The sequence below is a fragment of the Ciconia boyciana genome, chromosome 1 (assembly GCF_034638445.1).
Source record: "Ciconia boyciana chromosome 1, ASM3463844v1, whole genome shotgun sequence".
Classification (NCBI taxonomy): Eukaryota; Metazoa; Chordata; class Aves; order Ciconiiformes; family Ciconiidae; genus Ciconia; species Ciconia boyciana.
The window spans coordinates 40,229,356-40,252,059 of NC_132934.1; the positions used below are offsets into that span (position 1 = coordinate 40,229,356).

A 22,704-nucleotide genomic window follows, 5' to 3' on the forward strand; every position below is an offset into this window, starting at 1 on the left:
TTGAAAAGGAAAGGTGTTCCTGGCCAAGATACTACTAGTTAGTATTCTCATGGTAGGAGAGTGTTAGACTGACTGGGTGAGAGACAATAAATGAAGGTAGTTTCTCCTCTTCTCCTTTCCTTCATGTGCCCCAAAGGAATGAAGGAGAAAGTGGCATCTTCCATCCATCATTGGCTGGAAGACAGGCTGGAAAATAGTCTTCAGCTCCAGCCACAGGAGTGTCTCAAAGCGTCTGTGGGTGATGAATGCATTCACTTAACTGTGACAAAAGCATATTCTGAATAATATGTTTCGGGTTTATAGAATCAACCTGAACTGGAAGTAAAACTAATGCTTTCAGGTTTTACTTCCTTTGGGATGTGTTGGGGTTATTTGTCAGCTCAAAAGGTAAAGTGGAGCAACTATATAGAAGACCTAGAAAAGCAGTTACTTCCCAGATGACTGTAGCTGGAGGTAATTTTGGGGGGATTTGCCCATAAATATTGTAACTTTCAGTCAATACTTCGGTGAATAATTTTGCTTCAGCTTTTTGAGCTTTCATTGAAAGACAGGCAAAACCTCCCTTTGTACCCCCCAAAAAAACTGTAGCTGCCCAAGCAATAAGAATATCATAACATAATTACAAATGTGAATCAAAGCAGTATTGTTTTCCACAGTTTCCCCACAGCCTGAAACAACAGTTCTGAGAGGCACAAATGGGACATTGAATGCTGAAGTTCTAACATGATATTTAAAATGTCAGTATTGTTAATTACTTCAAATGCTCATTATTTTAGCAAAATTTGCAGCCAGCATGCTTCCCCTGCATTTTCACACTGTAAATGTTTACGCTATTGAAAATGCCTACAGCTAGCCAGACCTTCAGTTCCTCCCCTGACAACTCTTAGGGCAGTTGTGATGACCAGGACAGGACCTTTCTTAAAGGTGACCTTTCATGAAGAAAAATTTTACTTTCCATTAAATAGAGAAAAAATTGAGAGAATAGAGATATATTTCATTTTCCCCAATAGCAAAGATAATTGAATTTAAAGAGTAGTTATAAAAGTAGAAATTAATAAATACCTGGGTTCATTTCTACACTAAGAGAGCACAGGAGCTCTAGATTTATATGAACATGCCGTTTTTAAAACAACTCTACAAGTGTCATCCTTTATTGCCATTCCTGTCCTCAAAAACAGTGCAACCTGTGGTTGGTGTGAAGTGGCTGATGGCCACTCCTGCAGCTACTGTACTTTGAGCCTTTTGCCACTGCCATGACAACTGTCCCCAGGGGTTGCTCTTGGGGAATGTATCACTGCAGGCATGCCACCACCAGTCCCACCTAGCCCCTTCCCTCACCAGTAGCTGGAGCATCCCTGCTGGGGGACTGGGCAGGTGTCCTGAAAGCCTCTTCCCAGCCCAGCTTGGAGCAGGGAGGAATGGTCCTGGAGAAGGAGCGTGGAGCCCTGCCCACCACTGGTGCTCACTGACCCACCTCCGAGTGCCTCTGCTGCTGGAGACCCCCCCCTCCCTCTCCTGGCCACAAGCACAGGCTGGGAGATGTCCAGCCCTGTGAAGAAGCAAGGGGAATGCGGTTCCCCACAAAATACGAACAAGGACAGGATTAGCGGACAGATTAGAGGACAACACCTGCAAGGCTACTCCCTTCCACTGCAGTGCTGTGGGCAACAGCAGGGTAAGAGCTTGCAGTTGTTTGTGAGGTAGAGGTAAAAGGGAATGAGGCCACGGGCCATGGAGAAGGTCCTGATGGTGGTAATGGGCTGGCCTGGAGCGAGGGAGGTAAAGAAGGTTTGGGCTTTTTTTTCCTTTCAATTGAAGCAAGTGTGGGCAGGGTGACTGGAGGGTGTCACCCTGAAGAAGATTAACAAGAACATGCTTCATGGACACCTTGCAAAACTTCCTGTGACCCATCGCTGTTTCAGCAGACTTCATAGGAATTTGCAGTATCAGTTCAAACAGGAGTCAAATTCCTGCCGGGGCTGTGCTTATTCACCTTCGTAATGGGCACAGTGCTTCCCCCGGTTATGCTGTGGGCTGTGGTTTAAAGGTATTCATTCCCATACATGGCCGTAGCTGGTGAGGAGTGAAGCAATCTCCGATTACACAGGCTTGCAAGCTGACAAGACAAGAGGCAACAGGCACAAACTTAAACACAGGAGGTTCCCTCTGAACATCAGGAAACACTTTTTCACTGTGAGGGTGACCGAGCACTGGCACAGGTTGCCCAGGGAGGTTGTGGTCTCCATCCTTGGAGATCCTCAGAAGCCTTCTGGACACAGGCAACCAGCTCTACGTGGCCCTGCTTGTGCAAAGGGGTTCGAGCAGATGACCTCCAGAGGTCCCTTCCCACCTCAACTGTCCTGTAATACCCTAAAGTTCAAAGCATGGCTTCAAGTACCCCATTTGGCACTCAGCAGTAAAACAAGTACATCAGCCAGGGTTGGTACATCTGCAGCTGGCAGACCACCACTGGCAGGGGAATGAGGCAGTAACGGTGCATATTTCTGTTTGACCAACAGACAGCCACACATTTCTGACCTGGGATTTAGAAATACTAATTGTGGATTGCAAGGCAGGAGTTTCTTAAGATTTTTGTTTCTTCCCTATTGGTGACAGCACAGTTCTAGTTATTAGAGTCAACTTAAAAATAAGAGGATAAAAATAATGAGCATAACAAATCGAAGTTTGAAGACTAAGAAGGTTTTATCTGCATTTATCACGAAGAAATTGAGACCTTTACTGGATAGCTATGGTATTTAGGTATCCCTTTGCCTAGTTACTTATTGCCCTCAGCAGAGGTCAGGTAAGAACCCAGGTCTTCCAGGCTACTTGATTGTCTATGAGGCACCATTAATCCTCAAAAAAAAGAAAAAAGTGCAATTTACAGTTGTTAAAGTGAACTAGCTGATACCATGATGCAATCAGTATCATCAACGGGCTTAGCATGGAAGATGGAGTCTAGGGGCAATGTTAGAAGCTGCTGTTCTCTAACAAACAGAGTTGCGATCTGAAGTGGGACACTGTGAAAAGCTGATGTCTTAAAGAGGTTGCTGAACATGACAGAGACTATTTTCCAGCCTACCTATTCAAGTTCCTGCAATTCCCCATGCAATTCCCCATGCCCTAACAAAACAAATCAAGTAAGATTGTGTGCAGGCATACTGCTTCTTGCCAGCACTTTCCTTCTGAAATGAATTCAGCAGATCTGAATTTCAAAGTCTAGTAAAAAGTAGCCAGCTTTGAATGTCATTAGAAATTAGATCTGCTTATGGTAGTTCAGCTTCCCTATGCCCACTGAAAAAAAAAACCAACCTGTACAAACTGAACCTCAGGGCTCCAGATTAGCTGTAAAATCCACTTCTCCATATTAATTCCACTATCAAAACATGAACAATATGTAGATCCTGGTGGCTAGTGCAGGGAGCTTTTCATGCTTCACCATTTGGGGAGATCTTAGGCAAGGGTTGATTCATCATGGGTGTTAAGGAGGCTGCATATGCTTCTTCCTCCCCCGTTACTCCTGCATGATCCTCCATCTCACTTCCTAGCGACTGGCTCCGTGGCCCCCTTGCACCCCGAGCCCTGATAAACCCAGCATTGCTCCTGACGCCGTGTAAGAACACACAGCAAGTAGCATGATGACGTTGCTCATATTGATACACAAATGATGCACTGACATACTTCAGCGCTTGACTAGAAAAAACACCTTTGCAAAGCCAGAGGATAACACAGTAATTATGCCAATTAAAACTTCTTTATCTCCTAAGGCTATTTTTGTTAGGTTGTTAACGGTGATAGATTTACGATGAGCAGTAACTGTATTGTAAGACCAGGACTTTGATAATAATTTCATAACGAATCTGAGTAGCAGAGTTGAGATAACCAACTTCCCCTTTGGTACGTATTGTGACAGAGTTTAAAAAAAAATTATTCTGAAATATTTTTACTGTATCCACCTATGGCTTTCCACATTGTATAAGAAATTTGACAATTTTGGAGTGATGTTTTAAGTATCAGGAAATGCCCATGTACTGAAGAGGCTGCGTTTCTGATTACTATGGAGCAGAGGAACCAAAACGGGGTGGGAGAAGGCTGAGATGAAACAAGCGCAGGAGAACCCGTGGTCTCGGTGTTAAGAGGCTGCATGCACTCCTCTGGCAACACCAAGTCTTGGGTAATCCTTGCATTTTGCCTCCTACCCCTGGCTGCTCCAGGGAAGGTCTATGAGAAGTGTGAGCTGGCAGCAGCTATGAAGTGTCTTGGACCAAATAACTTTTGGGGGACACAGCCTGGAAGTCTGCTCTCATGACTTCCAGGGGGCATGTGGGGTGGGAATTTCCAGTTAACAAGCTTTGTTAAAGTGAGCAGATCCACATGAGTGCCAGAGCTTAGAGGTTAAGATCCCATCGGGTTAGTCCATCTCTGCTGGCACAGACTGCAGGTATTTTCAACAGCTTTTCTCATTACCGTCTCTTTCCCTGCTGCTCTTCCACAGTCTGATAGAGCTGTGCTCATCAGGAAGCTTTTCCCAGAAGCAGCCTGTCTTCATCATACCACAGTTCCTAATTGCACTGCTTTTGCTTGCTGCAGCTCCTTCCTCTGCTGGTCATCTGCCTGCGGTGGCTGTGCAACTGGAGCAGGGCAGGTAGGTGAAGCGGTGGAGCAAGCAGGCATGGGAGTGCAGAGCAAGACAGGCGGCTGGGCAGAGGCACTGCTATGGGACCTAGAGACAAGGAGTAGCAGGCAGTGGCAACAGACTATTGTTAAATCCATTTCATTCGGAGGGAAGCATGCACAGACTCTGATCCCGGGTCTGGGGAGCAATCCATGTGTTGGCCAAGGGACGTTCACGTTTTAAACAAGAATCACTGTCCCCATCCCTCCTCCTTCCTGCTGCCCTGATGCAGATGCAGCGGCATGTCAGTAGGACAAAATAGGGCAGGTAAGTCATAAGGAGGGAAAGCCAAAGCCCAGAGCGTGGCCCCTCACCAAAACCTCTGCTCCTGTCTTGGTGAGCAGGTATTTGTGCAGTGAGAAGCTCCACAGGAGCATGCCTGGCAGCAGGAGCAAGGTGAGCTGGTCTGTTTGGATATGTCTGCAGTAGTTGCCAAAAGCACCCTTGGGGCCACCTGTGAGAGCAGCTCTGCCTGCTACAGCTATCGACAGCTTCAAAGCATGACAGGAGCTGCTGCTGCAGAGCACACCCTGCCTGCCACAGCCCACCTGCTAGTCCACGTCCTGTGAGATGCGTGTGCAGGTGGGCCACCTGCACTCATATGGGCAGGAGCCAGCAAAGAAACAAGGTTATCTTTGGCAGGAATTATTTTTTTGGCCATTCCCAGTGTCTGCATTTTCACCCTTAGGGCAGTAACAGTGGTGAGAGGGCCCCAACACTGCACTGGTTTCCCTGAGTTTCCTTACTTGTGCTTCATTTCTGTCCAGGTGAAGGCCAGCATTGATTAAGAACAGTCAGAACCACTGCGTAAACTGGACATGGTAGTATTTTCCTCTGTTGTTTTTGAGGAAATGTATGTTGGGCTTGATTTGTGCTTCTATATAGAGTGAGCAATGTACAGAAGCATACTGGAATTTATTTCCAAGGGTAGAGATCCCGTATTGGGTTTTCCAAGGACATTTTGAAGTTAAGACATCTTGCATGTGTTTTTCATATTTGGTTGGATTAAAGAATAAAAGGACTCCCCGTGTCATGTGCATTCCCTATAGAATAATCTTTTTGATTTTCTGTATCAGAATCGCAGATCTTGCGGACCAACAGCTGCTGGTGGTGCAATGGTGACAGGATGCCAAGGGCCAAGCACATGTGCAATATCCCCTGCTCAGGTGAGCTCAGTTTCTGCAGGTGGTGCTGTGATGGGCTGCCCTCTCATATTCCAGTTGCAAATAGATTAGCAAAGGTTCATTACAGCCCTGTCTTTAAAAAAACAAAGCAGAACAACATTTAAGCCCACCCTTCCCTCTTTCCAAAGGGAGATCTGCAGGGCAGTCATCACACGTGGGAGGAAAAGGTTTCTTTACAGCAGGAACTGCATCATTCCCCTTTTTGCCTGTCTTAATGTTTCTAGAGTAAAGAGGTTTCCATAGAAGCTGTTTATTAATTAGAAGTTACACCAACCTCAGGAAATTTCATTTTTCTTTGAAGACAGTGAGAGCTTGACCGCTTGCAAAAGACTGGCCCACATGCCAGTCTTGCCAACTTGCTTCATTTTAACAAGACGACCTATAATACTTCAGAGCTGCGCGGCACTGTCCATGTGAGATCTAGTTCACGCAATGAAAGAGGTAGGGAATTTTTGCTTCCCGGGAGCAGGTTAGGCATGGCGTTCACTATCTTCTCATCTGCCAGGAGCCCTGACACATGCTTTGGGGGGGCCATGTGAAGGGGAGGTCTGGAGAGCAGTTTGCAGGCAGGGTCTGGCTGCAGCTCCCCAGAGGAATCCCCTGAGTTCCCTCGTCCATCGTAGGAACAGACAGAGCTGGGCTGACTGGAGGCTGCAGCTGGGGCATGGAGCAACCCTGCAAATCAGCAGCTCCCTCAGACTCACCTCTTCCTGCAATGCAGAAATTAATTACCCTTGGGTCAGCACAGTCCCCCACGTGTGACCCTGCTCCGGAGTCACCAGCGGTTCAGAGAGAGCTGATGGGCTTATTCAGAGCTACAGGGCAAACCCACATCAACATGGACCTCTGGCTTCATTCAGCCCAGCAGGCAGGCACACTCCCTGCCCCAAAGTGAACCAATAATGAAAAGTAACGTCAGATGCTCTTCAGGCCTGCCACTTCTGGTAATTACGTGGTTTTAAGAGTAGTCTGTCCTCTGCTGCTGTTTGGAGTACCATGGGAAGCTGTCTGCCTTCCTACAGAACAAGGAAACATTTTGATCATATATTCTATCAGCTGTGCTAGCGGAATATAACAGAATATATGATCATAAATAACATAAATAATGGGTCCTGCTAAGCCAACTCATTTGGATGAAGACAAGGACTGCTGACACAAGTCGCTCACACTTAAGCAGGAGGAAATGGTGTCAGTTAATTTTTAATACCTTGTTCACAGAGCAAACAATGGAAGCTGGAATCTTTCCTTCTCATGTATTTTTATACTTTTTTTAATCATGGCTGTTACTTGCGTACAACTTTGAACCAGAGGCATAACTTGTTAGCTTGCGGTGGGATATCCCTTTTGCTGTACCACAGCACAACTGAATAGTTATCTACCAAGAAGACCAACTGACAACACAGTTATCTACCCTTGGGCAAAGGGGCTTGCTTACAGATTAACCATAAAACAGTGACAGAAACTAGTTTATTGTCACCCTAGTAGCCTCATCCTATATTTTATCTTGCAAAGATAAATGCATGAAATACAGCATCCTCTTGCAGCCTAGTTTACTTTGCATCATTTGTGGACTTGCTTCACTGGATTTATTCTGCTTGGATTCTGGTAACTGAAAGTTGCCAGAGGAAAGTTCTTTGCTTTTCTCAGAAACTAGAAAGAGAAGAACACAGAAATTGCCACACATCTCCGGCTTTTGGTTCTTGTTGACTAGAAGACAAGATGATGTCTTATCAAAGAAGGTGATATCCTATATACTCCAGAGTTATACAAAAATTTCTGGAGCAGTCAGCCCACAGACTTAGTATTTTGAAGTTCAGAGTGGCTGCACAACTTTTAGCATGCTTACCACCTTCCTTTTTCCCTTTTTTTGTGTCTTATGTAGGCTTTTCCCTCCCATTGCATCTGTCTTGTCAGCACATACCATACCCTCATCAGGGCTGCTGTTTGTGCAGGATGTCTCATTTAACCAGGCACCGTGTGGGTCCTTGGGAATGGCTCGCAATAAAACTGTTATCCCACAAGTGTGAAGTCGTTTACCCAGTGTGCGAGATGCCAATATACACACAGGGCAGAGGTATTTTTATTTCATGTCTGCGCAGAGATGGGTGCTAGGTGGTAACTCCACAAAGCTAGCACAAAGTTTGGTCATACAGATACAGTATTTATACAGTCTAGTTATGCATATGCATAAGTAATTATGCAAAGCAGTTTTCTATTGGTCTACATTTCTCTTATTTCAACTTCAAGCTACAGTGCTACTTTAATATTCTGTGCACGCTCAAAGGTGAGGGGTCTCTGCTTGGGCCGGGGTCTCCAGCTCAAGGGGTGTGACTTTTAGTATTATAAGGAGGACAGTTCGCATGAGGGTGGTTCTTATCACACTTCTACTAGTAGTTTCAGATGGTTCCCAAAACACCTTAATTAGCTTACATATTTCTCCAAGATGTGCTTTACTCCCAAGGACAGTAATTCTTGATTAGACGTTCCACTCCAAATCCTCCTTATCAACTTTACATAAGTCCCGGCCTTCCCCCAGCTCCTGACAGGCTACAAAACCGGTGAACACCAACACACACTAGTTAAGGGTGCGTTCGAAGACCACGGAAGTAAAAATACGAAAAGAAGAAAAAATACTGACATAATTCCCTGCTGCCTTTTTTAAGCACTGCTGAGCTCAGACAGAACGGCATCTGTGCCTGTCAGCGACGGCAAGGGCCTGAGCACACGGTAGGTTTCGGCGGGTTAAAAGGACTAAGCTGCCTCGGTGGAAGACCGGCAGCCGAGAGAGGGAACGCCACTTTAGGCCAAGCAAACCGAGACAGGGGAAGCACACTGCCGTGCTCCTTTCCGTACCTGTTTCGACTCACAGCCTGTCAGAGCAGCAGCTAAACCGAGGGCCGGTGAGACAGCACCTTCCCGCCACCGCGCTCCGACGCTCTCCACACCACGGCACGCGCCCATCACCTCACGCCCCGCGCGGCCTCTCACACACCCCGGCCCGGCCCCGCCCCGCCCCGCTCCGCCCCGCCCGGCCCGGCGGTGACGCCAGCGCGCCGCCGGAAGCCGCGGGGGATGGCGGTCGCAGGGCGGCGGGTGCCACCCCCTGGGCTGCGCCGGGGCCGGGCCGGGCCTGGCAGGGCCTGGCGGGAGCTGAGCGCGGGCGGCGCGGCTACGGGCGGCGCCCCCTCCGGGGCAATATGTTCAAGAGAATGGCCGAGTTCGGGCCTGACTCCGGGGGCAGGGTGAAGGTGCGGGCCCGGCGGCGGCGGCGCCGGGGGGGGCTCGGCCGCGGCGGCCCGGGCGGGCGGGCGGGAGGAGCGCTGGCCGCGGCGGGGAACGGGAGCTGCTCTGCGGGGCTTTCGCAGACACCAGCTTAATTCGGGCTACAAATAGCAATTCGGCGAACGCCTTTCAAAATGTGTCGGGTTCGGCTTGCCTTTTTTTTTTTTTCCCTGAAGGGCGTTACCATTGTGAAGCCGATCGTGTATGGAAACGTCGCGCGGTATTTTGGGAAGAAAAGAGAAGAAGACGGGCACACGCACCAGTGGACGGTTTATGTCAAGCCTTACAGAAACGAGGTGGGGCAGTCGCCGACCTCATAACGGGCCGTGGAAAGGCAGCATCCCTCGTGTCGTGCGTGGGGCTGCGGGGCTGGGGGAAGAGAGTGTGGGCGAGGGAGTGCGGCTCCTCAACCCCAGCTGCTGTGAGAGTGGATCAGGATTTTAGAAAGCCGGGATTTGAGGAAAGGGCAGAAGGCTGGTGGTTTTCCAAAAAGGAAAAAGAGAGGGAGGATACTTTGATGTTTTCGGAGTGATCTTCCAGGTCGGGGAAAGCTGGAGAGCACTCATGGGGACAAAGTAATGACAGGCCTGTGTGACAGTGCCAATTCTTGGACTTAGGGTCTTGTTTTCCTACTGTTTTTAAAGGTAGCTATGCCAGAAGAAATGCTAGGCACGTGGGATGCATGAATAAACAGTAGTTTGGTGTGCTGTGTAAATAATCAGAAATAATGACGTTTCTGTCTTAGGATATGTCTGCCTACGTGAAAAAAATTCAATTCAAGTTGCATGAAAGCTACGGTAATCCTTTAAGAGGTGGGTGTTGCATTTGGGCTTTCGTTCATAGAACTGGGATTTTGATGAGTTCCACTGAGGCTGTATCACCCGTATTAACACTTCTGTTTCCTACTGCAGTTGTTACCAAACCACCGTATGAAATCACCGAAACAGGCTGGGGTGAATTTGAAATCATCATTAAGATATTTTTCATTGATCCAAATGAAAGACCTGTAAGTACACTGGGCTTTTAACAACACTTATTTAATTATGGTGGCCTAAAGCTGTGCTGTAGGGTATTGCAGCTCAAAATAGGTCCCATCAGCCATGGAAGTAATAAAGCTTGTTCTTGTCGGAAATGTATTTAATGATTGGCCACATTTTCCTGTTTCTGCGCTTTACTACTGGCATTCATGACCGCTTTTCCTGCGCTTGGCTTCTCTGACATTTACGAATACGTGACTGCATGTTGCACCTTACCTGAGCACATACTGAGGATTTCTCTTCCATGTAGACTCCTAGTTCTAGGATATTTGAGTATTTTAATTACCTTTTTTTTTTTTTTTGTCTATCAGATTTGGTCAAAACCTGTCAAAAAGCAGCAAAGGTATTATGCTAGCATTAGTCTCTTTCATAAGAAAACCAGGTTAAGACACTTCTCTAGTTGAATAAAGCATTGGAATTAATTTCTTTCTTCCCGTCCTGTGTTTTAGACCTATCTCGCAGGTTTGTTTATCCAGGTTTGGGTAGGAAACTTGATTACCATATTTTAGGGGAAGGGGATGTTTATTTTTGGAAAGACTTGAGTTCTTTCTGTCGCATGAACTACAGTGATCCTTTTGCTGTAGCCATTTTTTGCCAAATGAGGGGAAAACTGAATTTTATGTTTCTCTTGAATATGTGAGAATTGATACTGGACTAGAAAGGCCTTCCTGTGCAGTCATGCTCGTAGCACCCTGACCTGTCCTACTAATGTCATTCACAGCTTGAGCAAGCTGTCCTGAAGTTGGTTGGTCGTTTTGTTTTTTTTTTTTTGCTGCTGTTCTTGGAAGGCTGTTTCGATGCCTGTCGTGTTCTTCCTTTCCAGGAAGTACCAACCGGAGTAAGGTATCGCGCTCTTCTTCGACCATTCATGGGCCTGTTTGTGCAAGGGAAGGACTGTGGGCTGCGTGCCCTCTTCCCAGGTCATGGTCCAAGTGGCCAGCAGTTCCTCAGGGCTGGACAGAGGGCTTCTGTTCCTCTCCAGCTCCTGCCATTTGCAGTGCGGTAATGGCAGAGTAACTCTGCAGAGAGATGTTTCAGTGAAAAGCTATTCACAGGGCCCCCTGGTGTTTTTCCTTCACAAGAATGGATGATAAGGTCAGAGAAAGCACTTTCTAACTGATAATTGGCAAAGTCGGCTTGAACTAAACCATCTATTTGGAAACATTTAAGAGAAAGTCATCTTTGTAGTTTTTATACACCAATCCTAAACCACTTGCCCAGACATTTTCGAAGTATCAAGAAGCGTTTGGATAGTTGGTGTGTTTAACACTGAAAATTAAATTTAAGTAATTCTACTGAAGTTATATGACATTTATTTTTGCATTCCTAAAAGATTTTTAAATCCTATACAGTTGTTTAGTAAGAACAAATACTGCTTGTTGCTATCTAGAAGAAGATTTGTATTTCCCTACAATTGTCAAGCTAATAAAATTCTGTCTTCCTATAGGTAACCTTGTATCACTTGCTGAAGCTTTTCCAGTCTGATACCAATGCCATCCTGGGAAAGAAGACTGTAGTTTCTGAATTCTATGATGAAATGGTATGAAAATTTTTAATGTAATCCTCACTTTATTTTGAAGACTATTAGTGATACCATGTGTTTTTCTCCTTCATTAGATATTTCAAGATCCTACTGCAATGATGCAGCAGCTGTTAACAACGTCTCGTCAGCTAACGCTAGGTGCTTATAAACATGAAACAGAGTGTAAGTTGAAAATTAAAATATTTTAATTTTAGAAACAAACAATATTTGGTTTGGGGTTTAGTGTTTTGTGTGGGCTGTAGCAGTACAATGGATTTGGATGCTGCTAAAAAGTGATATTTTTGCATTAAATTTGCTTCAACTTTTGCAAATATACTAATAATTATTTGAAAACTTGAAATTATTCAAAAATATTTTCTCATCTGTATGCCTGCTGAAAAGGAAAGAATTACGAATAACTTGGTATGAAGAGCAACGGCATGATCTACACCTAGTTTAACATCTTTGAAATGAGTTAGAGAATAAATTAAGGCCACTGTATTTGTGATAAAGTTCTGTTCAGCTCATTGGGATGTTAACTGCAAGCAAAGATCACACTTTAAGCACTGAAATACAGAACAGTTAGTACAGTTTTAGTCAAAGCAGCAACCCTTTTGGGATAAAGAGTAGTGTCTGAAAGCTCTTCCTGTCTTTTTTCCTTCTGTCTAATTCTTTAACTGTAGGTCATATCATAAGATACTTCTTCAGTATAGCTTAATGTTCTTTGCATCCTTATCTGTTTTTAAATATAAAGCAGAATATTAAGGGAATTAAAGGAATGAAATGAAAATACCTTGATTCATAAAATATAATGCATTTAGTGATGGTTTCTGTTCTGATCTTCTGAATTTCATCTCGTCTTCTACTCTCAGAAAGCAAATGTAATTATTGAGCCCAAATCCTACCTTGTTAGTTACAAACTCTAATGCCATCGTAGTCAGGCTCACCTGGCCTTTGGCTTATCTGCGTGTTCCCCTGACAACAAATACAGGTCAAGTATTTTTAGACACTGAATACCTGGAGCTAAGAGTGGTCATGAGTTTGAAACTCTACAAAGTTAGGGTTCTGATTTGCCTTAGGTCTGTTTGGGTGTGTGGACATTGTATTGCTACTTGTATTTTCTACCTCAGTTTAGCCGGTCTTGAGGTGGATTTTTGTTATATTGCATGTTGTTATGGTTTATGTGTAGAAAATGTTTAATAATTTGAATCATAAAAAAAGTCTCATCTTAAACTTTTCTCACTTTAAATTTCTGGATGTTTGTCCTGAGCATAGATAGAAATTTTTAGTGGGTTTTTTTATGTATTTCCTTAAAATGTCCTACTGAAACAGATAAAAATTAAGATTTTTTTTTTTTGCCACTGCCCACAATTATATAATTTATAGGATATGAAGGGATATCCATGGCCTCCATAGATCTGTTGGCTTTACCAGCTTTGTCTAAAAACTTGTGCTTGAACAAATAAAAAAAAAAAAATGGGGACATCTCAGTAAACCAGATGGAGATGTCCTAATGTCAGAATTTGTAAAAGCAAAGGCAGCACCACTAAATCTTTTGGATACATAGAATTAAATTCCAATGAGACAGAGAGTAGAAAGTGGTTACAGTACATGGAAAAGGAACCACAGAATGGTTGAGGAGTGAAGGCATCTCTGGAGGTCATCTTGTCCATCCGCCTGCCCAGGCAGGGCCACCTACAGCAGGTTGTCCAGGACTGTCTCCAGACGGCTTTTGAATGTCTCTACGGATGGAGACTCCACAACCTCCGTGGGCAACCTGTGCCAGTGCTCGGTCACCCTCACAGTGAAAAAGCATCTCCCTGATGTTCAGACAGAACCTCCTGTGTTTCAGTTTGTGCCCATTGCCTCTGGTCCTGTCACTGGGCACCACATACAAATTATTTGTAACTTTCTGTAATCTCCCATTTGCTGTCACCATGTCAGGTTTTTTCCCACTGAACCTTTCAAAAACTCTGGAAGATGATTTAGTGAATTATATAAGTCTATCCACAAAACTGATGGGCTGAGTGAGGCCACAAAACAAACTTACTTCTTTTTCTTTTTTTTTTTTTCTTAATTCTAGGAGGTTTTATGGATACCATTTTGCCTACAGTCATTGACTAGGCTCTAAGGCTAACAGTAATAGATTTTTTTTTTCAGGACACACACCATCCAAATTACTGTTGCAATTAAAAAAAATAATAATTACAATTTTTCATGCTACTTACAATATTTATTTTTCTTTATCACCACCACAGTTGCAGATCTTGAAGTGAAAACCAGGGAAAAGCTGGAAGCTGCCAAGAAGAAAACTAGTTTTGAAATTGCTGAGCTTAAAGAAAGACTAAAAGCAAGTCGTGAAACCATCAACTGTTTAAAGAATGAAATCAGAAAACTTGAAGAAGATGATCAGTCTAAAGATATGTGATGAGTGTTGACCTGATAAAGAGCCTATACTGAATACGGAAGGGCTTCAGTCATGGAATTGTATGTGTTCACTTGAATTCTGTTACTGACACTATGTGAATTTCACTTGCAAATGATTGAAGTATGTGGCTTCATAAATGGAAGAGAAAAGGAAGAATGTATCCTTGTTTTATAGTTGAAATCTGTGGATACTTAATGATTTACTTCAAGTAGAAGGGGTCTTGGGGTCTTGGAGACCAGACTACTTTTTTTTTTTTTTCTTAACTGCATTTGAGTGGTGTATGAAAACTTTGTATTAAGTCTTGTAGTAGTTCAATATGATTTTACAAAATGCCAGTGTTTACTTTTTTACTTGTTTTTTCTACTGATTGTTTAGAGATGCCTCTTTAAAGCCGAAAATAAAATACACGGTTTTTTATTTTAATAATTTTTTGTCTCTATCCAGTTGTGGGCTTCAAGAACAATTGTAAATAGCACACCCTGATTTAAGGCAGAGGTTGAAATATAATGGTATGCAAGTTGCTGAAGTCTGGTTACAGTGATTTCTGCATGTCTGTCTGTTATCAGCACAGTGAAAAACTTTCTGAAAACAGGATTTTAAATAACTTTTATATCTACAGATAAGAGTTTCTAACCCCACATCTGCTTTAACATATATAAATGCATCAATTATACAAGTTATGCTCAGGAGCAGGAAATTACTCTGGTCCTGTTTTGTAAGAAGTTTAATATTTGTACTGTACTGCGATCAGTTCATCACATTATCTCTGCTGCTCCTTCCTCCTTAGACTCTTCCCCTGCTCCAGCATGGGGTCCCTCCCACAGGAGACAGTCCTCCATGAACTTCTCCAATGTGAGTCCTTCCCACGGGCTGCAGTTCTTCACAAACTGCTCCAGCGTGGGTCCCCCACGGGGTCACAAGTCCTGCCAGCAAACCTGCTCCAGCATGGGCTCCTCGCTCCATGGGGCCACAGGTCCTGCCAGGAGCCTGCTCAAGTGTGGGCTTCCCACAGGGTCACAGCCTCCTTCAGGCACATCCACCTGCTCTGGTGTGGGTTCCTCCGCGGGCTGCAGGTGGATATCTGCTCCACCATTAACCTCCATGGGCTGCAGGGGGACAGCCTGCCTCACCATGGTCTTCACCACGGGCTGCAGGGGAATCTCTGCTCCGGTGCCTGGAGCACCTCCTCGCCCTCCTTCTTCACTGACCTTGGTGTCTGCAGGGTTGTTTCTCTCACATATTCTCACTCCTCTCTCTGCTGCTATTGTTCTGCAGCAGTTTCCCCCTCCCCTTCTTAAACATGTTATCATCACAGAGGTGCTACCCCCATCGCTGATGGGCTTGGCCTTGGCCAGCGGCGGGTCTGTCTTGGAGCCGGCTGGCATTGGCTCTATCAGACATAGGGGAAGCTTCTAGCAGCTTCTCACAGAAGCCACCCCTGTAGCCCCCCTGCTACCAAAACCTTGCCACGCAAATGCAATACATATTCTTAAGTAACTAGCAAGTGTTCCCCCTGAAAAATCAGTACATGATCTTTTGCCTGTAACATCTTTTTTTGTTCTTTTGTAGAGGTAAAAGAGCCTGATAGAGATGGTCCTACTTCAGGTTTTGAAAAGGCTTGGGCATCTTTTCTACTGCTTCAAGATCCTGTGTTGCAGTAAACTCTGCTATAGAGAATCAAACATCCCACATCCCTTCTCCCATAGAAAACTATTATCAGTGCTTTGAGAACAAAGCACTTATTTCTTTGTATTTGAAACAATTGATGGTTGGCTTTTACCACGGCTTGGTAAAGAGTTAGAACTGAAACAGTTTCAACACTCAATACATAGATGTAAGTTTTTCATTAAGAAAAATAACTGTTAAAACTTGCAATACTTATTTTATGTTGTTATATATACACATAGGTTGAGGAACAGCTTGTACCAGTGGTGTCCACACAGATCCTTCCAAGTGCTGCAGACTATCCACATTTTTCTGGCTACCTAACTGGTTTGGTTTATTGATTCAGTAGCCAATTTCCTTTTAAGCAGTAGCTGAAGAAGAATGTGCTAAGCAATTTCAGTACAGTAGAACGTGCCATTTTCAGAGCTGTGCATTGAAAATAAGACTTGCGTGGGCCGCAGTATGTTACACATTTTAAGGTTGAAAGAACACTTTTCAGTGAAAAGTTTAAAAAATATTCATATAATTTTCTTTTATGATACCTTATTATTCAGAGTGTTTATCTGGTTGCTTCCTTGTCTTTGACAATCATCAGTAGCAGATTTTTAAAGGAAAAATATAATAGGGTTAGCATGAAGTGAGTCCTTCCAAGTATGCTCTTAGCTTCTTGCAGATTTATTCCATTTCCTGAGGAGATTTTTAAGGTCCATTTGTGCATGCTGAAACAAAAATGGGAATGGAAAGCACAGTTTTGGTGATACTAGGTTGTATGCAACATTATTCTCTTCATATTTGTCAGTTATAATAGTACTAATACAGAGTAACTCAGACGGATTATTAAATAGGTTCTGCAAGAGCTGTGACTAACAAGAACAGAGCTGCTGCAACAGGCTTGAACAGACCAAAAAAGAATGGAGTGGTACCTTCTGAACCCAACGTTTTTGTAGGAGCCTAAAGTATTATTTTTGCTTACATTTTTAATAACATCCAATAACCAGCCAAGTATTCAACTTTACAGAAGCGATGATCCTGGCTCCACTGTTAGCAGCCATCAACATGCTAGACCAGTGATGTAATTTTTGTTAGTGTTTTTTTTCCCCCCAGTTTTTCTTTCAATTTTTTTGTATTTTTTTTCCACTCCTTTGTGCTCTCTGTAAAGATCATACAAGTCATTAGGTTCCCCTGTTAATACTAAGGCAAGAAAATAGTCCTAACATCTGTCTGTGCTGAGCAGTTACTGTTGATAGAAAACAGGAAGAATATCTTCTGCTTTACAAAGTTCCTTATTATGTTCTGCGTTTTCATTAGAAAATACTTTCTTCAGATGTTGAGAAAGCAATTGAGCCCTGTATTAGGCAGTAATTAAATTCTGTAAAAAGTTCATGAGAATTAAGTGGTTTAGGATTTTGTCTTGAAAATAAATGTGAAAAAAAAACCAACCTCCCTGCATTTGACAAGTAAACCTATAGGTACCTTCTTTACATGCAACTGCATGGTTCTCAATTAATAGATAGGTCATGTCTGGACCTATGTGTGCTGCCATTAAAAGAGTTGTTGATGCAAGCACCTGAGATAGCATGTGTACACAGTAAATGTACAATATAGTGTTGACCTTCTAGTGTGTATCATTTTCAAAGTTACTAGAACTGAAATAGAGTGGGGCAGCTAGGGACACAGTTGCATTTGACCTCTATTGCCTTGAAGAAAAAGAAAAACCCAAACACTACACTCCGCTTTATTTTTGGCAGCCCTATGAAGATGTGATTCCAGACAAATAGTTACAGTTTGTGCTTGCCAGGGGTGCTAACTTAAATGCCAGCTATTTATATTGCTGAGACTTACTTTAGACTGTGGTTTCATCCTGAGTTATAATTGTGAAACACAGATGTATTTAAATTTGCTTTGCAAAGGAGGGGGGAAAAAAAAAACCCACCCTCACTGTGCTATAGGTACAGTTTGATATCACTGAATCGCACAGTAATTTGTCCAATCGCCTACACTGAAGCTTTAGGCTCCACTTGAAGTAACCCTTTGGTAGGTGAAGATAAAACATGGTTTATCTCAGTTTATGTGCTTACTGTTATCAGTTTTGACCAATGAGGAATGTTTACTTCAGGCATCAAACACACAGAACTGGTAGTTACTGTCATTGCCGCTTCCACTATAAAGACTTGGGGGTTTTAAGTATTTTAGCTAAGACACATTAATAATCATCACACTGATTTCAAATACTGACTGCTTACTCACTTACTACCCAGTATTATTTATCGCTAGTCTTTTTTTTACCTAGCTCCATCTCATATAATTTACTTCTTTCCTTTGCCTTTGGGTTTGGCACACTGTAGATTACAGTTAGACTGTGAAGTTGTGTAAGGTTGTGCCCAGGAGGTTTCTCATGAAAAGTGCCATTATCTGACAGGAGATGTGTAAATACACTTAATTCAAAGATTTACTTGAGAATTTTTGTGGTTAGTAGAGATGGGACTGGAAGGAATGTTAAGTCACCCTGTTCCTTTTCTTTCTAGACAGATGCTGGTAATAACATCAACCTAAAGACACTTCTGCTGCTTATGCATTTAATCCATATTAAATACATCAGTGTTTGCTTGCTTCTTAATGGGAATACAGATTTAAGAGCATTTCAGGTTGTTTTCCAAACACCAGGTGGCAGGTATGTCTAAAATATTCTCCAGTCTCAGCAGCATTTTAATTACTGGGATTTTGGCAGATCTGTGATACCTTTGGTTGACCTCATTTGCTTTGAGACTTGATCATCTGATTAGACAACTTGTATTTGTTTCTATAGAGATGACCAAATTATCGCTTGCATGTTATGAAACTGTTCAGCAGCCTTGTGAGCAAATCAAATGTGCTGTGTCACGAAGCCAAAAAAAGTGTGAATGTTTGTTTGCAGTTTTTGTTTATTTGGCAAGGGAAGCAGCTTTCAAAATACAAATCTCTGGGGTTGTTTTCATGGGTTTTTTTGCTTTTTTCAGGCCGAGATTGTGTGACAATATGAATGAACAAAACATCACTTAGCTACTCTACTGGACTGCATACTTTGCTTGCACTCAATTGCTTGCACTCAATTGCAGGTGCAAAATGGCAGGATTTTCCACAAGTAAAAGTAATTACTTTTTTAAACTTAATAGAGTTAATAAAGTTCTTTGACTAGTTACTGCTTAATGAATAGTATGAATGAACCTTTGGCTTCCAAGTATGTCAAAACTTTTGATTTTCCTGAATACAGTAGGGAAGAACAGTCTAACTTAAGTAAGGGAAAGAAGAGAGAATTAGGGTGATAAAAAATAATAGCAACAATGAGAAATTCTTGTTATATATGCATTGTGATATAATTAGTTGGGATTTATTTTAACATTCATTGATGATACATTTATATTATTTCCATTTTAAAATGTTTTAAGCTAGAACATGACATCATCTACGTTTCTAGTGAAACAGTCTTACCTATGCAGACAGCTAATACACATCCAAAATTAAAATTTACGTTTACATTTTCACAGGAAAAACCTCTTGAATGCCTAGTGATTAGGCCATAAAAAGAACTCATTAGCATTGGAATATGCAGTATTTGTCCTACTCCCTCCCTGATAATTACTATACTTTTTAAGGTATTCATGTGTTAAATGACTGGCTGGCACTTCTTACTCCCCCATTTGTGGAGAATTCTGTACTTTAGGACAGAAACAAATTTCATCTGATCTACTGGCTTCTGCTTTGCTAATACTTTCACCTGAAGTGATCAATAGCTTTTTTCTTCAGTGTCTAATTCTGCAATGTCTGGGAAATCTCACATTTTCTCACACTCTACAATTCAGCTTTATTTCAAACAGCGTATTTCATTTAACCTCTGATCTAGAATGTTATTAAAGTGCACGGTGGAACACACTTCTAAGTTTCTCAGTGAAACATTCACTGAGTATCTTTATTCACGGAATCAAGAAACAAGACATATGGCTAAGAAAGGTTGTCTTCACCTGCTGAATCGATCAGACAAAACTGCACCTCAGTTTAGTGACTCCAAACAAAAGATTTGAAAACATTTCACAGTTAAATCATAGTTTCTAAGCTTGCATCTTTAAGCACTAGCATGCCGGGTAAATACAGGTATTAAGAGCTGGCAAAACCAACTCTTTGGTTTATGCTTCTATGCACGTAACAAGGGTGACAGCTTTTGGACTTAAAATTCGGAGAATGAATAGTGCTGCAGCACTCTGCTGTTCTATGTGCTGAGCCTGTTGAATGTAGCAGGGCCAGCATGTGTCTCCTTTTTCCTGTCTATGTTTATTAAAGCAAGAATTAATCCAAGTTATTTTTGTTTTAATCACAGTCTTAATTAGTGATAACTACATCCCACCTAAAGCTCCATTCAGGTCCTAAGCCACCTGAACTCTGAGTAGGTAATGTGGAGAACCTTGAAAAGTTAGGTTTGCTGGCTTGCAGTCAACTTCTGGTGTTATTTCCTGGTTTCTGTATGGAAGTTTATGTAGTAGTTAAAACATTTACTCCATAAACTAAATATTCCTGAGGAAGACTGAATCTGCATCTCACAGTTTTAGAAGTTCTTAACCATGAAGTCATAAGAGTACTCTCCATCACTGCTGTCTACAGTGAGCTGTAGACAGTCAGCTCTGCAAGACTTCTGTAGGACTGGACAGGGAACAGGCGAAAACCATAACTTCACTTGGTAATTAGGGCATTGGAGAAAACAAATTGAGTGCTTTTTTTGAGCTAAATAAAGCCACCACCTCAAAAAAGGGTTAGATCCTAAGGATGAACATGTCTCAATTAGATGGAATAGATTTCCCATTACCTTCAGAAGTTACACACCTGTTTAGTGACTGTAGAAGAAATGTATCTATTGGACAAATCGGAAGTTATTTTCTTCCTGCTTGCTACAGGTTAGGCACATTTCCATGGTGAAGCAAGACACAGGGTAGGCACTTAAACTAGACAGACTGGACTCTACCACCCTCCTACGTAGTGTTTGGAAATGATCAAAGCATCCGCTGCTTTGCAAAGCTTTGTGGTTGCTCTGAATCTTCCTTTTCTAGTCAACAGCCAGGAACTGCAGTGTTAGATAAAAATGGTCATTGCTCTGGATCATGACAGAACGTTGTGGGCAATGTCAGAGTGCAAAACTGATTTGGTACACAGTCAACTGCCAGGTGTGCTGCTTCTCTTGGGTAGTAGTTCATACTCTTTGAGTATCTCATCACTAATCAGTCTGCTAGTCCTGTTTCCTGCTAGATTCATTCTACAGTATTTCACAGTCATGAGTCTGCCATTTCAAATAGCTAATGCAGTCTAGCTGAATTTAACATAAACTGTGTTTTGAGTTTTGCTTACTTTTTATTAATAAACAAGCAATGAGTCCTAGTCCTTGTGCATTTGCTGAGGATAGAGAAGATATATTTGTAAGGCTGTGAATTCTTTCTAGTGCCTTTTTTTCCCCCCCTCAAGGATAAAAGGCAGAAACAAAGTCATTACTGTAAAGACAATTAAATTAAATTGTATGAGTTTCAGTGTCACCTTCTTGGAGCAGGCTGACACAGTATGTGTATTTTAAAATGGAAAAGCAGTCAAACTTTTCATGATTTGTCTAAAAAGTGACTTTAATTAAAGTTTGTTCATAGTCTAATCTGACCCTGTATGGTACTAAATGTTTTCAAGTGCCTGGCCTCTGCATTTGGAGCTGGAAATGCTCAGTACTTCACTAAATAAACCTGATCTTCAATTGTTGTGAAGTCAGTGGGTTTCAATCAGGCCTCTGATGAATGAAGGTAATAAATCAGTAAATGAAGAAGCCACATTTTCATAGTAGAAGGGCCACTTGAGAAAAGGGCTGCTTTAGTAATGTTTTATATTTCATGATAGACTTTACAGCATTCCTTTACAAGTATTAAGCTAAGGCTTTTGGAATTCTGATAGATACCTACGAATAAATTTAAACAAACCATTTTTTCAATTTGTCACATAGGTACTGCTACTGTATGCCTTCTTGTTGACTTTGCAGTAAAATTATTTTCTTATAGCTGTGCTGGTTTTGGCTGGGATAGTTAATTTTCTTCACAGTAGCTAGCATGGGGCTATGTTTTGGATTTGTGCTGAAAACAGTGTTGATAATACAGGGATGTTTCAGTTACTGCTGAGCAGTGCTTACACAGAGTCAAGGCCTTTTCTGCTTCTCACCCCACCCCACCAGCGAGTAGGCTGGGGGTGCACAAGAAGCTGGGAGGGGACACAGCCGGGACAGCTGACCCCAACTGACCAAAGGGCTATCCCACACCATATGGCGTCATGCTCAGCATAGAAAGCTGGGGGAAGAAGAAGGAAGGGGGGGACATTCAGAGTGATGGCTTTTCCCTTCCCAAGTAACCATTACACATGATGGAGCCCTGCTTTCCTGGAGATGGCTGAACACCTGCCTGCCCATGGGAAGGAGTGAATGAATCCCTTGTTTTGCTTTGCTTGTGCGTGTGGCTTTTGCTTTACCTATTAAACTGTCTTTATCTCAACCCACGAGTTTTCTCACTTTTACCCTTCCGATTCTCTCCCCCATCCCACCATGGGGGAATGAGCGAGCGGCTAGATGGTGCTTAGTTGCCAGCTGGGGTTAAACCACGACAGCAGCGTATTTTGTACATTTGCCCAAAGATTTGCCCTTTATAAGTTCCATCTCTCTCCTCAGTTCTATGCTACAGCTCCTTCACCACTCAAGAAGGAGCACTAAAGAGAAATGATATGTAAGACAAAAGCGAAATATAACTTGTTTTTGCTGCTGCTGTTAATTCCAGAGCTCTGACACTGATGCTGTAGAGTGCTAGCTTCAGAGTCTTAGCTAAATCTAGGTTGTGTGACAACTCTGAATACATTTTGTAATCATCTAA

General features: G+C 42.7%; 2 protein-coding genes and 1 long non-coding RNA gene across 3 annotated transcripts in view; 2 read left to right on the forward strand and 1 right to left on the reverse strand.

The window, feature by feature from the left end:
• Window positions 1-22,704, reverse strand: part of LOC140652531 (uncharacterized) — a 44,383-nt gene that overhangs the window by 8,402 nt on the left and 13,277 nt on the right. The window contains exon 2 of the long non-coding RNA XR_012042842.1: window positions 13,929-16,512. This is a non-coding gene — a long non-coding RNA (uncharacterized lncRNA). The remainder of the gene's footprint in view (window positions 1-13,928; window positions 16,513-22,704) is intronic.
• Window positions 4,145-5,963, forward strand: LYZ (lysozyme). The gene is made up of 2 exons (XM_072861832.1): window positions 4,145-4,295; window positions 5,752-5,963. The coding sequence occupies exons 1-2, from the start codon at window positions 4,145-4,147 to the stop codon at window positions 5,961-5,963; spliced, it is 363 nt and encodes a 120-aa protein (XP_072717933.1).
• YEATS4 (YEATS domain containing 4) lies at window positions 8,921-14,554 on the forward strand. Its single transcript, XM_072863408.1, has 7 exons — window positions 8,921-9,107; window positions 9,318-9,437; window positions 9,887-9,953; window positions 10,053-10,147; window positions 11,626-11,718; window positions 11,796-11,883; window positions 13,959-14,554. Exons 1-7 carry the CDS (start codon window positions 9,057-9,059, stop codon window positions 14,126-14,128), a joined length of 684 nt encoding a protein of 227 aa, XP_072719509.1. The 5' UTR covers window positions 8,921-9,056; the 3' UTR covers window positions 14,129-14,554.

Bases quoted from the DNA above. Each gene is read 5' to 3' on its own strand.
- LYZ (XM_072861832.1), top strand. From the start codon at position 4,145: ATGCACTCCTCTGGCAACACCAAGTCTTGGGTAATCCTTGCATTTTGC. The intron at 4,296-5,751 runs GTCTGCTCTCAT...TTTCTGTATCAG, and splicing joins TTGGGGGACACAGCCTGGAA to AATCGCAGATCTTGCGGACC.
- YEATS4 (XM_072863408.1), top strand. From the start codon at position 9,057: ATGTTCAAGAGAATGGCCGAGTTCGGGCCTGACTCCGGGGGCAGGGTG. The intron at 9,438-9,886 runs GTGGGGCAGTCG...TTTCTGTCTTAG, and splicing joins TCAAGCCTTACAGAAACGAG to GATATGTCTGCCTACGTGAA. The intron at 11,719-11,795 runs GTATGAAAATTT...CTCCTTCATTAG, and splicing joins CTGAATTCTATGATGAAATG to ATATTTCAAGATCCTACTGC.